Genomic DNA, 13,737 nt, shown 5'->3' with positions numbered 1-13,737 from the left:
CCATTTGAGCAGCCAAAATCCATAAATATTTACAGGTGAATTTCTATGTTTTTTTGAGTTTGCATTGCCTCTTTCCTTAGTAGTGGTAAGTCCACTTATCTGTTGCATTCTTGGCTACAGTCAATCCACTCTAATCGCCACATATGATCCTAATTAAACAATGTATACTACCTACTCTATCAAACTTTACAAATGGTGTATTGATATTCTCTAACATCTTAACCTGAATGTCTGATGGACATTCATGGATTTCACCATCCATCTAGAATACTGATGCTTTCACAGTTGATTTTAGATAGAAAGAGTTACAATATAGCTGCATAACGCCATTCAAGGAACTCGCCATATTTGCACTTAGAGCTTGATAATTATTTGCTAAATAATTTTTTTTACACTTAATTATTGGAAAGAGAAAACGAAGATAAAAAGTTGACTCAATCTGATCTCTAACACAGTACCCTTTTTCAGAATGCACAGAAAATGGAGACACGAGAGAACTGAGAGTTCTGTCTGTCAAAATCTCGAGTGTAAGCATTATGTCAATAGATTTGAATAGTTGAAAAAAAAAGACGAGATAGGAGACACAAGTTGACAACTTGGCAAATTTTTGAAAGGCATCAACATATAACCAGATACAATGCAAGATATTAAAGTCTGTCCGACTTCTAACCCCAAGATTATTGCATATAAAACAGTCACAAATCTTTAACCACTTGACACACAAAACATTCTTTGTACAAGCTCAAAGATGCAATTCTCCTACTTTGATGTTATCTGCCATAGAGAACTCTCGCCATCCCTTACATAGGAAGTTGTAATTCTCATACATGCGAGAACTCAACCATCATCTCCGCTTCAAATTCTTAAGCACGATCTCGCACCTTGTTCACAGACCGACCCGACTGGCGAGCAGAATTGTTTCGGAATAGTTGCATTGATAGCAAATCTCAAACCATATACTTTATCCGATGTTTAAGGAAAATATAGACAGATCGACTAGGCATGAAGCACTTGGCCCCTATTCTTTATTCACTTGTGGAATAAGAATAGCCTTGTTCGATAATAGACCTTATTATTTTAGTATAGTACATAACTAAGCAACAACTTAACTTCATCTAATATACTGATTCATTATTTTCTCTCATCTTATTTCATATAACTTTTAAAAAATAATTTAATAATAACTCACAATTATTATATTGCTCCTGCTCCTAGATTAGACATTACTTAATTACATATTACTTCAGCTACAAGTGAGATTTCTTCTCTCTTCTCTTTCTTTGAAAAGCAGTCATATTATATAAATACATTATGATATTTGTACGACAATATAGCACAAAGAACAAGTCCACACTACCACGCACTGTTATGCAATGGTACACACTACATAGCTACACATTATCATACACTGCATAGCAACACAATGCCATGCATTGAATAGCTATATGTTCATATTGTGATGCACTAAATGGCTATAAGTCCGCACTGCGAACCCTACATAGCTATATGTCAACACTATTACGCACTATATGGTTATGTGTCTGCAATATCTTGCATTACATGGCTATATGTCTGCACTATTATATGCTAGATATATATATTTTTACATTGTCATATATTTGTAAGTCTACATTTGTTCTAATGCATATATAGAGTATTATAAGCCCACATTTGTAATAAAAACTATTATAATTTTAGAAAATATATATTATTACTACTACTTTATATTTAATCAAGGGTATTTTTGTCATTTATAAAACATCACAAATTTCCAACTATTTTCTAATATTTTAATATTAACTTTATGTCGCATCAAATATAATTATTACTCTTTATACTAGTATTTAACTAAATAATATAATAGTTTATATTGGTATTAGCTCTTTCTTCTCGTATTAGAAATTAGAATACTTATTCTAAAATAGGTCTTATTCCACATGTGAATAATGCCTTACAACATAGGCCATAGTAAAAATTCTAATTATCCTCTCAAGTTGAGAAGAGATTTATTGCAAGAAGATCTATCCTCTATTTTTTTCTTTCCTCACTTCTTTCTATTGACTCTTCTGTTTTATATTAGATGATGGCATAATGTTTTGCTATGCAACTTCCCCTAAAATTCAAACACTGAGAAAAGGAAAAAGAAAAAGAGTAGAAAAATAATACAAGAAAAGTATTTAAATCTAAAAGAAGCTAAATTCTTGCACTCAGTTGCGGCATCCACTTAGATTGAATATTTTAATGGTCAAGATTAAGTTACTTTTGTATCGGAACACAAGAAGTGAGTGAGGTTCTGGGGGACTTACTTGATCTCAACTAGGCACCTAAAATGCAATCAAAAGGGAGAAGATGGGCCTCGGTAGTCTATGGAAAACAAGCTGAAAGGAGGAATGGGGACCATTCCTAAGGAGGTTCTTAAGAAGATAAAAAGAGGAGACTGATATTTGTGCGGTCTTAAAGTCAGAGGTCTTGGAGTGTTGTCGGACAAGGTGGAAGCTCACCATATTTGGCCAGTTCTTAGGTAAAGCCCCACCTCTTGAGAGTCTTAGACTAGTTTTGGCCAAGATACGGTCTAGTATAGCAAGTTTCTTAGTCTCGGATATGGCTGAAGGATATTATGTCTTCCAGTTTTTTCATGAGGATGATCTATTCTATAAGGATAGGAAAGTGCATCAAAGGGCTATCTATGAAAGTGTTCATATACTTTACTATAAATATGGGGTAATTGGGCACCGGCTAGACCAGTGCTCTTTCTACTTATCGGATAAGAAGGTCGCACAAGGCAGCCTAGAAACCGAAGACCCTAACGTCAGTAAAGTAGGGGGAATGACTAGTAAAGGATGGGGTTGGGGCCAAAGAGCACCCTCGGCTTAGCAATCAAAAGGATCAAAAGGAAGCTCACAATACTTACGACCCTTGGGTGAATGTTTAGTGGGGCAGTGGTGTTTGGCCAACCTCCTTCTGTGGGCATGTCCCAAGAGATTCAAGGTGGGCTAGTGGACCTAAGTTTGGTCAACCTATCTACCAAGCTTAGAGATGATCATTAAGCCCAACCTGCTCAAACCTACCTAGTTTTAATCAAGCTAAGCCCGGCCCAAGCCCAATCCAAGTCCTAGATGGACGGCATGGGCTAAGCGTTTGCCCACTCAGCCCAACCCGAAAGCCCGACCCACTACTCTCATCTATGCCTAACCCATAATGCATATATATTCCTATAATTTTTTAGTCCCATATTGAATATTTAGTCAACTATATATCAATATATAAGTATGTTTCCATGAAAGATAACTAAAATATCTTCATATGAGCCCATTAAACTTGGTACAATAATATATAATATTTTTTCTATTTAACTCATTATGTTAGAACTATTATACTCAAACCCAAGCCCAATACCTAATGAGTAGGGCCCGAACCTAGCCCTGCCCAAGTGATTAGTGGGTCGGGCCGTGAATAAATATTTAAGCTTGGTTGGCTTGAAAAGCCCAGCCCGAAACTCGGCCCACCCTAGCCCGCCTGATGATCACCTCTAATTGAGCTAGGCGTAACCAGGTCAACAATCATGACAAAACTGAGCCTACTAATTGGTCTCAGATTGGGGCTAGTCTTAGTGAAATCAAAAGTCATCAGATGGCTAACCCAAATCAGATGCGCAATAACCTTGTTAGATCGAATTCGGCCAGAGGCTTCTCTACCTCGGGACGTGGAAAGGGAGGACGAATGGCTCTTATCAAAAGAGTCATTCCATCTATCTCGAGCCCTAAAGAGTCATTTGAGTAAGGTGACTATTCCCAACCTTAGGAAGGGAGGTATGGCCTTGAGCAGTGCAAAACAAGTTAATCAGGCCACATGTTGTCCTGATGTGGATCTCTCATGATTTGTGATTCCCTTGATAGGACCTATTGATAGTGGGCATCCTCTTGTGCTGCTTCGAATGGTGTTGTGATGGCTAAAGGCACTAATAAGGTGGCGTGTCTGATCAGGTTAGAGTTGAAGTAGTTGAGATGAGTTTCGTGGCTAGTAAAGCCAGACAGTCTCTTATGGTGCATACGATTGGGGGCAAGAAGGGGAGGTAGCAAGCTCGCCTCCATCCCTATGGCCCCTCATAGGCAACCCTCCCTAGGAAGGCCCTCGGCTAATCCTAGCCAGTCTGCTAACCACTCTGAGACAGTTGACAAGTGCAAGAAGGCGTTAGAGAGGAATGATGTTGGTGACCCGATGGAAGGGGTGATTGATGCTAGCTCGTCCTTGGTCTTGTATGACTTGAAAGACAAAGGGAAAGCCCTCATGGAGATCAACACCACCAAATCGGTGGATGCGATGGAGAAGGAGCATGCCTTTACGGTTAAGCGGGGAAGAAGAGCATAGCTAAGTCCTATGTCTTCTATCTCTTAATAGTTTTTTTTATGATTAATACAATCATTCGTAATTGTCGAGGTTGTGGTAGAAGAGAAGCCTATGAAAGGTGCATGAACTTGATCAAATGTTATAGCCCTAATTTCTTAGTTTTGTTTGAAACTCATGAGTCCGTCGTTAGGCACATCACTATGTTTGTAGGCTAGGATGACATTGAAAACCATTGTATCTCAATTATTGGGGCCTTAGGTGGTATCATCATTGCTTGGAGGGACCTCGTCAAGGAAGTCACTATGCTTTTCAAATTATGTCTTGCAGCCCACATCATTGTCACCCCTCGAGTAGGCCTTGGTTGTGGTCAAAAGTGTATGGAGCAACTATACCGATGAACATTGGGACTTGTGGGTTGAGCTATGTAAGCTCGTTAACTTGTCTCCCTTCGCTTTTATCGGGTGACTTCAATATTTATTTATCTATTAATAATAAGAAATGCTCTAGTAATATTGTTAGTGCCTTCTTAAATTTTTTTAATGATGTGGGGGTGTGTGATCTAGGGTTTGTTGGAACTCCTTTTACCTGGTGTAATAGTTAGAAGGAGTCGGATCAAATTTGGGTGAGGCTTGATAGAGCCTTATCAAATCCGACTTGTCTCTTAGAGTTCCCTAACACTAAGATCACCCACCTTGAATGAACAACCTCTAATCATGCTCCTCTCTTGATTATCTTGGACCGATTATTCAATATAGTTAAAAAGCCCTTCAAATTTGAGTCCTTTTGGTTGGAATTTAATAACTACAAAGCCATTAGCTGGAATGGTAGTCTTCATTTTCACCGATTCGACCATTCTTTATTGAAATCTCGGAGAGCCTTAGGTAAGTGGAATAAAACTTGTATTGGTAACCTTGGTAATCATTTGGCTAGGGTTAAGAGCTAGATTAATGACCTTGAAAACCTTGATGCTTTTGATAATGCTAGTTGGGATGATTGGAGGTTGATTAGAAGTTTGTAAAACCTTTAGATTGCCCTAAATTGATAGACCAATACCTTATGGTGCCAACTGTCTAGGGTTTGGTAGGAGAATGATGGGGATCTTAACATTAAGTTCTTTCATACCTCTACCACCATTAGATGTAAAAAGAATTTCATCAGTGGAATATTTGATGCTAATAAGGTTTGGGTTGATGATAAGGATCTTAGTGTGGGCTCCTGAGTTAGGTGAGCTTGGGTCTCCTTCGAATTGGCCTTCTCTTCCTCGGATTGATCAGAACACATTTATTGAACAACCAATAACTAGTGATGAGATCAATGGAGCCCTCTAGGCTATGGTTGCCAATAAGGCCCCTAGGCCTAATAGTTTTCAAGCTGAGGTTTATCGTACCTATTGGGATATTATTGGTCCAAATATTTTTGATACAATTTCATATTTTTTTAGCATTCCTATGCAATAGGGTCTTACCTATATTACTCTTATCCTAAAAAAAGTATATCATATGTATGTTAAAAGATTTTCAACCTATTGCTTTGTGTAATGTTTCTTCTAAAATTATTGCAAAAATCTTGGCCAATAGGCTGCGTCCCCTTCTTCCAAACCTTATAAGCAAAGAACAACCTGCTTTTGTGGCTAGTATTGATAATATTTTTGTCGCTCAAGAGTTAACTCATTCTATGTCTAAGGAAGGAAAAACCACCTTGTGGCACTGATTAAAATTGATACAGAAAAGGCCTATGATAGGCTTAATTGGAAGGCAATTCTCTTTGCCTTTGCTATCATGGGATTCTTTAGTAAGTGGTGTGAGTAGATTAATGCTTGTATTGAGTCCCCTAAATTCTCCTTACTTTTTAATGGTACACCCATTGGGTGGATCTTTCCATAGTATGGCATTCACAAGAGGACCCCCAATCCCCTTATTAGTCTATCATGTGTTCCCAATCGTAACTTCTCTCCTCAATGAACTTGAAGGGCTTCCCTCTTAGGGATGGTCACTCGGATTTGACCCATCTCTTCTTTGCTGATGATATCCTAATTGTGGTAGAGGCAACCCAAGCCTCGCCTAATGCGGTCAAGACTGCTCTTGATAGGTATTGTGCCCTTACCAACCAATGGGTTGATCAATATAAGTCTAGTATTTATTTTAGACAAGATGTCTCTTTGGGCATCAAGGACTTGGTGCTATCCATTTTCAACATTAGTCTCAGTCAATTGTTTTTCATTTATTTGGGAGCTAAAATCTCTTCTAATTGCATTTCTATTGCTAACTAGAAAGAATTAGTTAATTGGGTTGCCAGCAAACTGGATTGCTGGTAAAGGGATATCTTATCCTTTGTGAGTAAGCAGATCTTAATTAACTCTACCCTCACATTCGTTTGTAACTATTGGCTGGCTTCTACCTAGGTTTTAGACTACCTGAGGTTGGCCTTGCTATAACATACTTTATGTTTGGCCAAAAATGCTCTTTATGATAAATGATCTGCTTGCCTCGAATTTTGAAAAAAAAATTATTAAATTTTTAAATGATAATCATGCATTTTGGGTCTCCATTTATGAAATATAAATATGGTACTCTTGATAACTAGGCTACCAAGCCTAAGAAAATTGCTTTGCGGGCTTGGTAAGCCTTATGGTTACAACTAGAAACATAAGAGATGGCATGAAGCATGTGGTCAAGCATGAGCTTAAGGTTAAGGTTCTGGAGGACCCTTGGGTTACTCTTACCCCTCTTGCCTACATACCATCTTTTGTGAATATCATTGATACTAATAATGATATGCTAGTCTAGGTCTTATGACTTATAGATGCTGGGATGAGAACTGAGCTAGGGAAGCTTTTGGGTCGACCTTTTGTAATTCTATTCTAGCCTTAAGGACTGGGCGAGGATAAGTGGGTATGGTGGCTTGATCTAAAAGGACAAGCCTCAGCTAGACCACTTACTCCTTCACTAGGCCTTGAATTGATCCTGAAGGCCCTGCGTAGGAAAAAAATATGGAGGCTCATCGTTAACCCGAGAGCTAAAAGTTTTCTTTGAAAGGTGTTTTGGGATTGCCTCCCCACCTGAGTTCTCATCCATAGCCTACACATTGGACCAGCTAAATCATGTCCAATGTGTGGCCTTAGGAGGAGACATTGGACCATCTCTTTTTTGGTTATAGATTTGCGCTTTAGGTCTGAGATGTCATTGCTCAAAACATGAGCATCTCCTTCGACTGCAATTGGATTTCCTATGACTAATAGTATCTTTAGATTTCTTGCTAGTATGGCAACCACTATTTGGATGGTTTAAAAGGCCAAGAATATGTAGTGGTTTTAAGTGATCAAATTGATCATACAGTTTGGAGAGCCCTGCAAATGGCAACCGAAAACTATTATAGGAGTGGTGGTGGTCAAGCCCTCCAAAAGCAAACCACAATCGAGTAGATGGATTACCCCGAATGCTAGTTGTGTTAAAATTAATTTTGATGAGTCTTGGGACCCAATGGACAAGTTAGGATGATTTGGTGTTGTAACTCGTACTAACCAAGCCAATCTAATACACCTCATAGTTTAAATAGTAAATATGTTATTATTTTCTATGAGCAAATATTTAATTCGATATAATATTAGTTTATCAATATTATACTTTTGATGTTATTCGTACATCTAAAACTTATTTTAATAACAAGATAATTTATTAAAAAAATTTATATCAATTAAATACTATATTATTAAACAAATTATAATATTTATATCTATATTTAAGTATATACAATTAAAATAATATTTAATAATAGTAATAATAATAGTTTTTACTCCTTATTTTTATAAAAAATTAAATTATTGACATTTATGTTGTTTAAGTTGAAATTTAAATATTTAGTGTAAACTAAAAAAAAATGTATGAAAAGAGAGGAGAGAGAGTAGAGAGAAGTGTTAAATTATGATAAGATATTTGAGAGATGAGAGGGAAGTAATGAATTATAATAAGATGGTTGAAAGATATAAGAGATAAGTGATAAATTATAATAAGATATTTAAGAGAAGTTGTAGTCAATTCAATGATAAATTGGTAATTGGGTTAGTATGTGGTATAAGATGTAATTTTGATAAATAGTGTTTATATTTTGAAATATGGGGAATAAGAGGTTGTATTCTTGAATTAAGATTTTTGTTATTTTTGAAGTGAACAAGTGCTAAGTGGTTTAGGTTAACCGATTAACCAATAATATATATTGTGGAGTGCTATGAGGTTTAGTCATGATTTGAGAAAATTAGAATTATCCTACCTAGTCTTCCTTCTCTCTTCAACCTAGCTTCCTCCCTCACCTTCCTTCAACCCTAGCCGAGTAAGCCAGTAAGGGTTGCTAGCCTCCTCCCTCCTCATCCATCAGACCTCCCCTCCCTTTTAGGCCCCGACCACCTCCCCCCTTCTTCCATATGTTCCTACCATGTCCAGCTATCACTTAGATATATGGATGCTCAAAAAGCCTGTGGGCCCGAAGCCTATCTATGTCCAACCTAATAAAATCAAGCTATAGATCGTCCCAAGCTTGCTTTGGACCCGACTTGACCCAACCCAAAAGTCTATTGGATTGGCTTGGGGTCAAGCCATGTCCAAGCTTGACTTGGCCCGAGCCTGTAACACCCAGCCCATCCACTAAGGCCCGTAAACAATGGCCCATCTTTTTAGCTTAAGTTTGTTCCCCCACAATTAGTTTGACCAATGTTTATTAGATTTAAATTTAAATTCCTTAAAGTCTATCTAATTGCTTATATTTTAAATATATATTTCTATTACTATACTCATTAGAGAGCATTAGCAATAGTCACAAAATTTGATTATGACTAACTTGGTCAAGATTGGAAATAATTATGAAAGTTAGAACATTTAGAATATTTTGAATCATATAAAAACAACATTCTTTCGAGTCATTTAGAAAATTTTTTACCAAATAAAAATATTCTTTCTAAATTTTTCGGTTCATTTAGACAAGGTTTGCCCGTCCGCTCATAATTGGCCTAATAACATGGGCATGGACTTGATCGGGTCAAAAACCTTGAACCCAGTCCAATACTAGTTTAGGAATAGAATGGGGCAAATCCTTGTTCAAGCCCAAGCCCAATTTTATTTTGTCCGAGCTAGGTCTAACCTAGTCCATGAGCACCTCTACTTGGATAGGCCCTACCTCACATTCACGAGATTACAACAGGTAGATATTCGCAAATCACCATCGAAAGGTCCGCACTAGAAATTGCCACCAATTGGCCACACACCTCCATTACTGCCACCATCGTCTCCTCTAGCCTTTCCTCACTCTTTCACTACCTCTATTTCTCTCACTCTAGACCATCATCTCTACCCTCTAAACCATCAACCAAACCTTTACCACGTCATGGACACCATTAGAGACTACTCACCACAATTAATCCCGAAATCCTCCTCGCTACCATTAGAGACCACATCCCTGACCTCTCTTCCACCCAACCCAGCCACTACCATCATCCTAAACCTTCCTCCTTCATTTCAGATCAACCCTAACCATCCTTCCCACATCCAACTTCCATTATAGACTTACAAGTCCACCTCTAACCCTCTAACCTGAAATCATTTTCACCGTCCATCAACACCACCAACGAAGCCCCTAATATATTTTGAATCTAAGGAAGGTCATGAATATAAAAATTGAATTTGGGAGGCTATAGAACAAACCCATCTAGTTTCATTGAAATACCCAAACCTCCAAATACACGTATAAACCACGTGGGTAAATCCTCCCACACAGTGCATCACATGACCTGTTAGTACAAGGATTTCACAAGGCATACAACATCACAAATTCACCACACAGGGTAAATACTCAACCATAAGAGTCCGGATACAAGTTTCATAGGCCACAACAAGCCTTCCAAATATACATCCAAAATACAATGCTAAAGTCCAAAATACATCATCAATAATAACGCCCTCGTAGGGGCTTAATACAACTAATAGACATACTGAAAAAGAAAGGCAGCTACTCCTCGCTACTCACACCTACGTCCCCTAGCTCTGAAATAATGCCACCAGGAGGTGGTGAGCTTACAGCCCAGCGAGTAGGATCCATACCATCTAAAATAATGAAATCGTATTTGTATATACATTGTATGCTTATATTGCTAGAAATAACAATATGCTTGTTGAGATGGCTTAACATGAGTTACTAAATCAATGCAATCGATAAAGATTATCAGTCACTATCCTGGAACATGCTAGTTCCTAACGTATCAAGATAAATCTACACAGATATAAAGCTTGATACAATCTCTTATTCGTACACATCTCAATCATAGTGTTTACATGTTATGTATAACAATAAAAGAGCAATTTAGTCATCGCATGCCTATCAAAGCATTAATCATACTTATCATCGCTCACCGAGCTATTCACCACGCAGGGTAAATACTCTCAAGAAACAATCATCTCATACATCGAGGGAGGATATATACACACCTAGCGGTAATGCCACCTACATCCGTATGGCGACACTATAAGTGACCGGTTGTCTGTGGCCATCAAACTAAGAACCCCGATCGTAAGTCCATATCTTACTCTCTCTAAATCATCACTGCCCTCAGCGGGAGAATCGAGAGCCCTCGGCTCATCAACAGACGCCCTAACCCTGCGTCGTCAGGTACCGCTAGAGTTATATCCCCGCCTCACAATCATGTTCTTCTATCATCATAATCTAGTCCTGACTATGTAGTATAACTACCTGAATGCCACATAGGCACCCGACCTCAGCTGTAGACCGCTAATAGTATAGTCATAAAATACACTCTACCGTTAACCCTAGGCTAAGTGAGTAAGGGTACTACTGCCTAGTCAGAATTTAACTATTAATGATAGATAGAAGTGATGCAGTGTCTATGAGTGTATAAAGCATGTCATAGTCATCATGATCGTTACATTCTGTATTCACAACATATATACATATAGAGCATCATTACACTAATATTTATGCTACATTAACATTCTTATAATATCATGATGAGCAAATTATCAATAACTGCATATGTGAAGACATAACATAGTATTCTAAATGCATGTATTAATACTGACACTTCCTACAGTGTCATGACATGTATAATGACTGTAACTATATTATTCTAGATTTGTATAACTTTACTCGCTTGGGAGGGTCTCCATAGTATGCTAAATCTCGTCAGCTAGCCGGCTCCTCCGGAATCCCAAAATCCCACTCTCGCGGTGTCAATCCATAATCCGCGCGCTTGGCTTCGTCGGCTCCGACGTTGGCAACCCACGAGAGAGGTAGTGAGGTAGTGAGGTGGAGGAGAAAATTTGCCCTCGAAATTACGCACCTGAGTCGATAAATAAATGAGGGTAAGTAGACTGCATCTCCTCCTCGAGCTCCCATGTAGCTTCCTCTACTCCATGGTGCCGCCAAAGGACCTTGACCAAAGGTACGACTCTTCTTCGTAGCGTCTTCACACATCTGTCAATGATCTGTACCGGTTGCTCCTCATAGGACAAGTCATTCCTCAGCTGGATAGGTTTTTCCCTTAAAACATGTGACGGGCCATACAGGTATTTTCTCAACACCGAGACATGGAACATATTATGAATCTGAGATAGCTCTGATGGCAATTCCACCTGGTATGCAACCGGTCCTATTCGTGCCAAGATCTCATAAGGGCCTATATATCGAGGGCTCAGCTTGCCCTTCTTCCCAAATCGAAATACCCACTTCCACGGCGAGACCTTGAGAAAGACCTTGTCCCCGACCAGAAACTCTAGATCTCGACGTTGACGGTCAACATAGCTCTTCTCTTGACTTTGGGCAACCTACAAGTGTTCCCGTACCTTTCATACCTTGTCCATGGTCTCCTGGATTAACTCTGAGCTCTCTATCTTTCGTTCCCCCATTTCATCCCAACTGACAGGTATCCAACATTTTCGTCCATATAAAGCTTCATACAAGGGCATCCCAATGCTAGAGTGATGACTATTATTATAGGTGAACTCAATTAGGGAAACGTGTCGGTCCCAACTAAGTCTGAAGTCTGCAACTAAGGCACGTAGCACGTCCTCTAAGGTCTGGATCATTCGCTCTGACTAACCGTCAGTCTGAGGATGATAGGTAGTGCTGAATTGCAATTTGGTACCTAGTGACGTAGCAAAATGATGCCACAGCCTAGAGGTGAACCTGGGGTCACGGTCAGAAGTTATAGAAACTGGTGCCCCAGGGCGAGCAAAGATCTCATCCCGGAATAAAGTGGCTTGATGATTTATACAATCAGTAATACTGACTGGGAGGAAGTGAGCTGACTTGGTCAATCAATCCACAAGCACCCATATAGAGTCCTTTTTCTTCAAGGTCTTCGGCAGACCCACCACAAAGTCCACAGTGATATGCTCCCACTTCCACTCAGGAATGGGTAAGGGCCTGAGTGTCCCGGCCGACCTCTGATGTTCAATTTTGATATGCAGATAAATCAAGCATCGAGCTACAAATTCTGCAATTCTCTTCTTCAATCCCGACCACCAGAAGTATCTACGAACATCATGGTACATCTTCGTCTCCCCAGGGTGCACACTGTAAGATGTCTGGTGAGCTTCCTCCAAAATCTCCCGACGGAATCTGCCCATGTCAAGTACACAGAATATATCTCCAAACTTTAGGGTTCCCACTCTATCAAGGCAAAAACCCTTTTTACCTGAGTCACGAACTTGCTGGAGGACTTGTAGTAAATGTGGGTCTTCTGCCTGTGCAACTCTGATCCTCTCCGTTAGAGTCGGCCTCACAGTTAACTGGGCCAGCAGTCCAGTACCCACATCCTTAGCTATGATGTGCATGTCTATCTTCTGCAGATCTCGCAAGATGTCTTGCTGCTGAGTAATCAAACTAGCCAAATTCCCTATCGACTTCCTGCTCAAGGCATCAGCCACCATATTTGCCTTCCCAGTGTGGTAGTTAATAATGCAGTCATAATCATTCACTAACTCAAGCCACTTGCACTATCTCATGTTCAACTCTCTCTTGATGAATAGGTACTTCAAACTCTTGTAGTCAGTGAAGATCTCGCATTTCTCTCCGTAGAGATAATGTCTCCAAATCTTCAAAGAGAACACTACTGTGCTAGCTCCAAGTCGTGGGTAGGGTAGTTTCGCTCATGGTTCTTGAGCTGCCTTGATGCATAAGCGACAACTCCACCCTCCTTCATGAGGACACAGCCCAAGCCTGAGTATGAAGCATCACAGTAGACCTGGTAGCCCATTCCACTGCGAGAAACTATAAGGACATGTGCAGATGTAAGTCTCCTCTTTAGCTCTTGGAAGCTCTCCTCACAATCAGCTGTCCATTCAAAACACTGATCTTTCCGAGTTAGCTTAGTGAGGGGACTAGCAATTT

The 13,737-nt window shown here is 39.3% G+C and overlaps 1 protein-coding gene across 1 annotated transcript; it reads right to left on the bottom strand.

The window, feature by feature from the left end:
• Positions 1-11,678: 11,678 nt before the first annotated feature.
• LOC140766874 (uncharacterized) lies at positions 11,679-13,277 on the bottom strand. Its single transcript, XM_073106540.1, has 2 exons — positions 12,678-13,277; positions 11,679-12,170 (listed from the first exon to the last, which is right to left on the bottom strand). The coding sequence occupies exons 1-2, from the start codon at positions 13,275-13,277 to the stop codon at positions 11,679-11,681; spliced, it is 1,092 nt and encodes a 363-aa protein (XP_072962641.1).
• Positions 13,278-13,737: the final 460 nt, after the last annotated feature.

The sequence above is a fragment of the Typha angustifolia genome, chromosome 9 (assembly GCF_048772165.1).
Source record: "Typha angustifolia cultivar Huaian chromosome 9, ASM4877216v1, whole genome shotgun sequence".
NCBI lineage: Eukaryota > Viridiplantae > Streptophyta > Magnoliopsida > Poales > Typhaceae > Typha > Typha angustifolia.
The sequence above is the reverse complement of the archived record's forward strand: the minus strand, read 5'-3'. Positions and strand labels throughout refer to the sequence as shown.

Excerpts from the sequence above, each read along its gene's own strand:
- LOC140766874 (XM_073106540.1), bottom strand. The coding sequence starts at position 13,277 with ATGGTGGCTGATGCCTTGAGCAGGAAGTCGATAGGGAATTTGGCTAGT. Across the intron at positions 12,171-12,677 it reads AGAAAAAGGACTCTATATGG|GTTGCCCAAAGTCAAGAGAA; the intron begins GTGCTTGTGGAT and ends GAACACTTGTAG.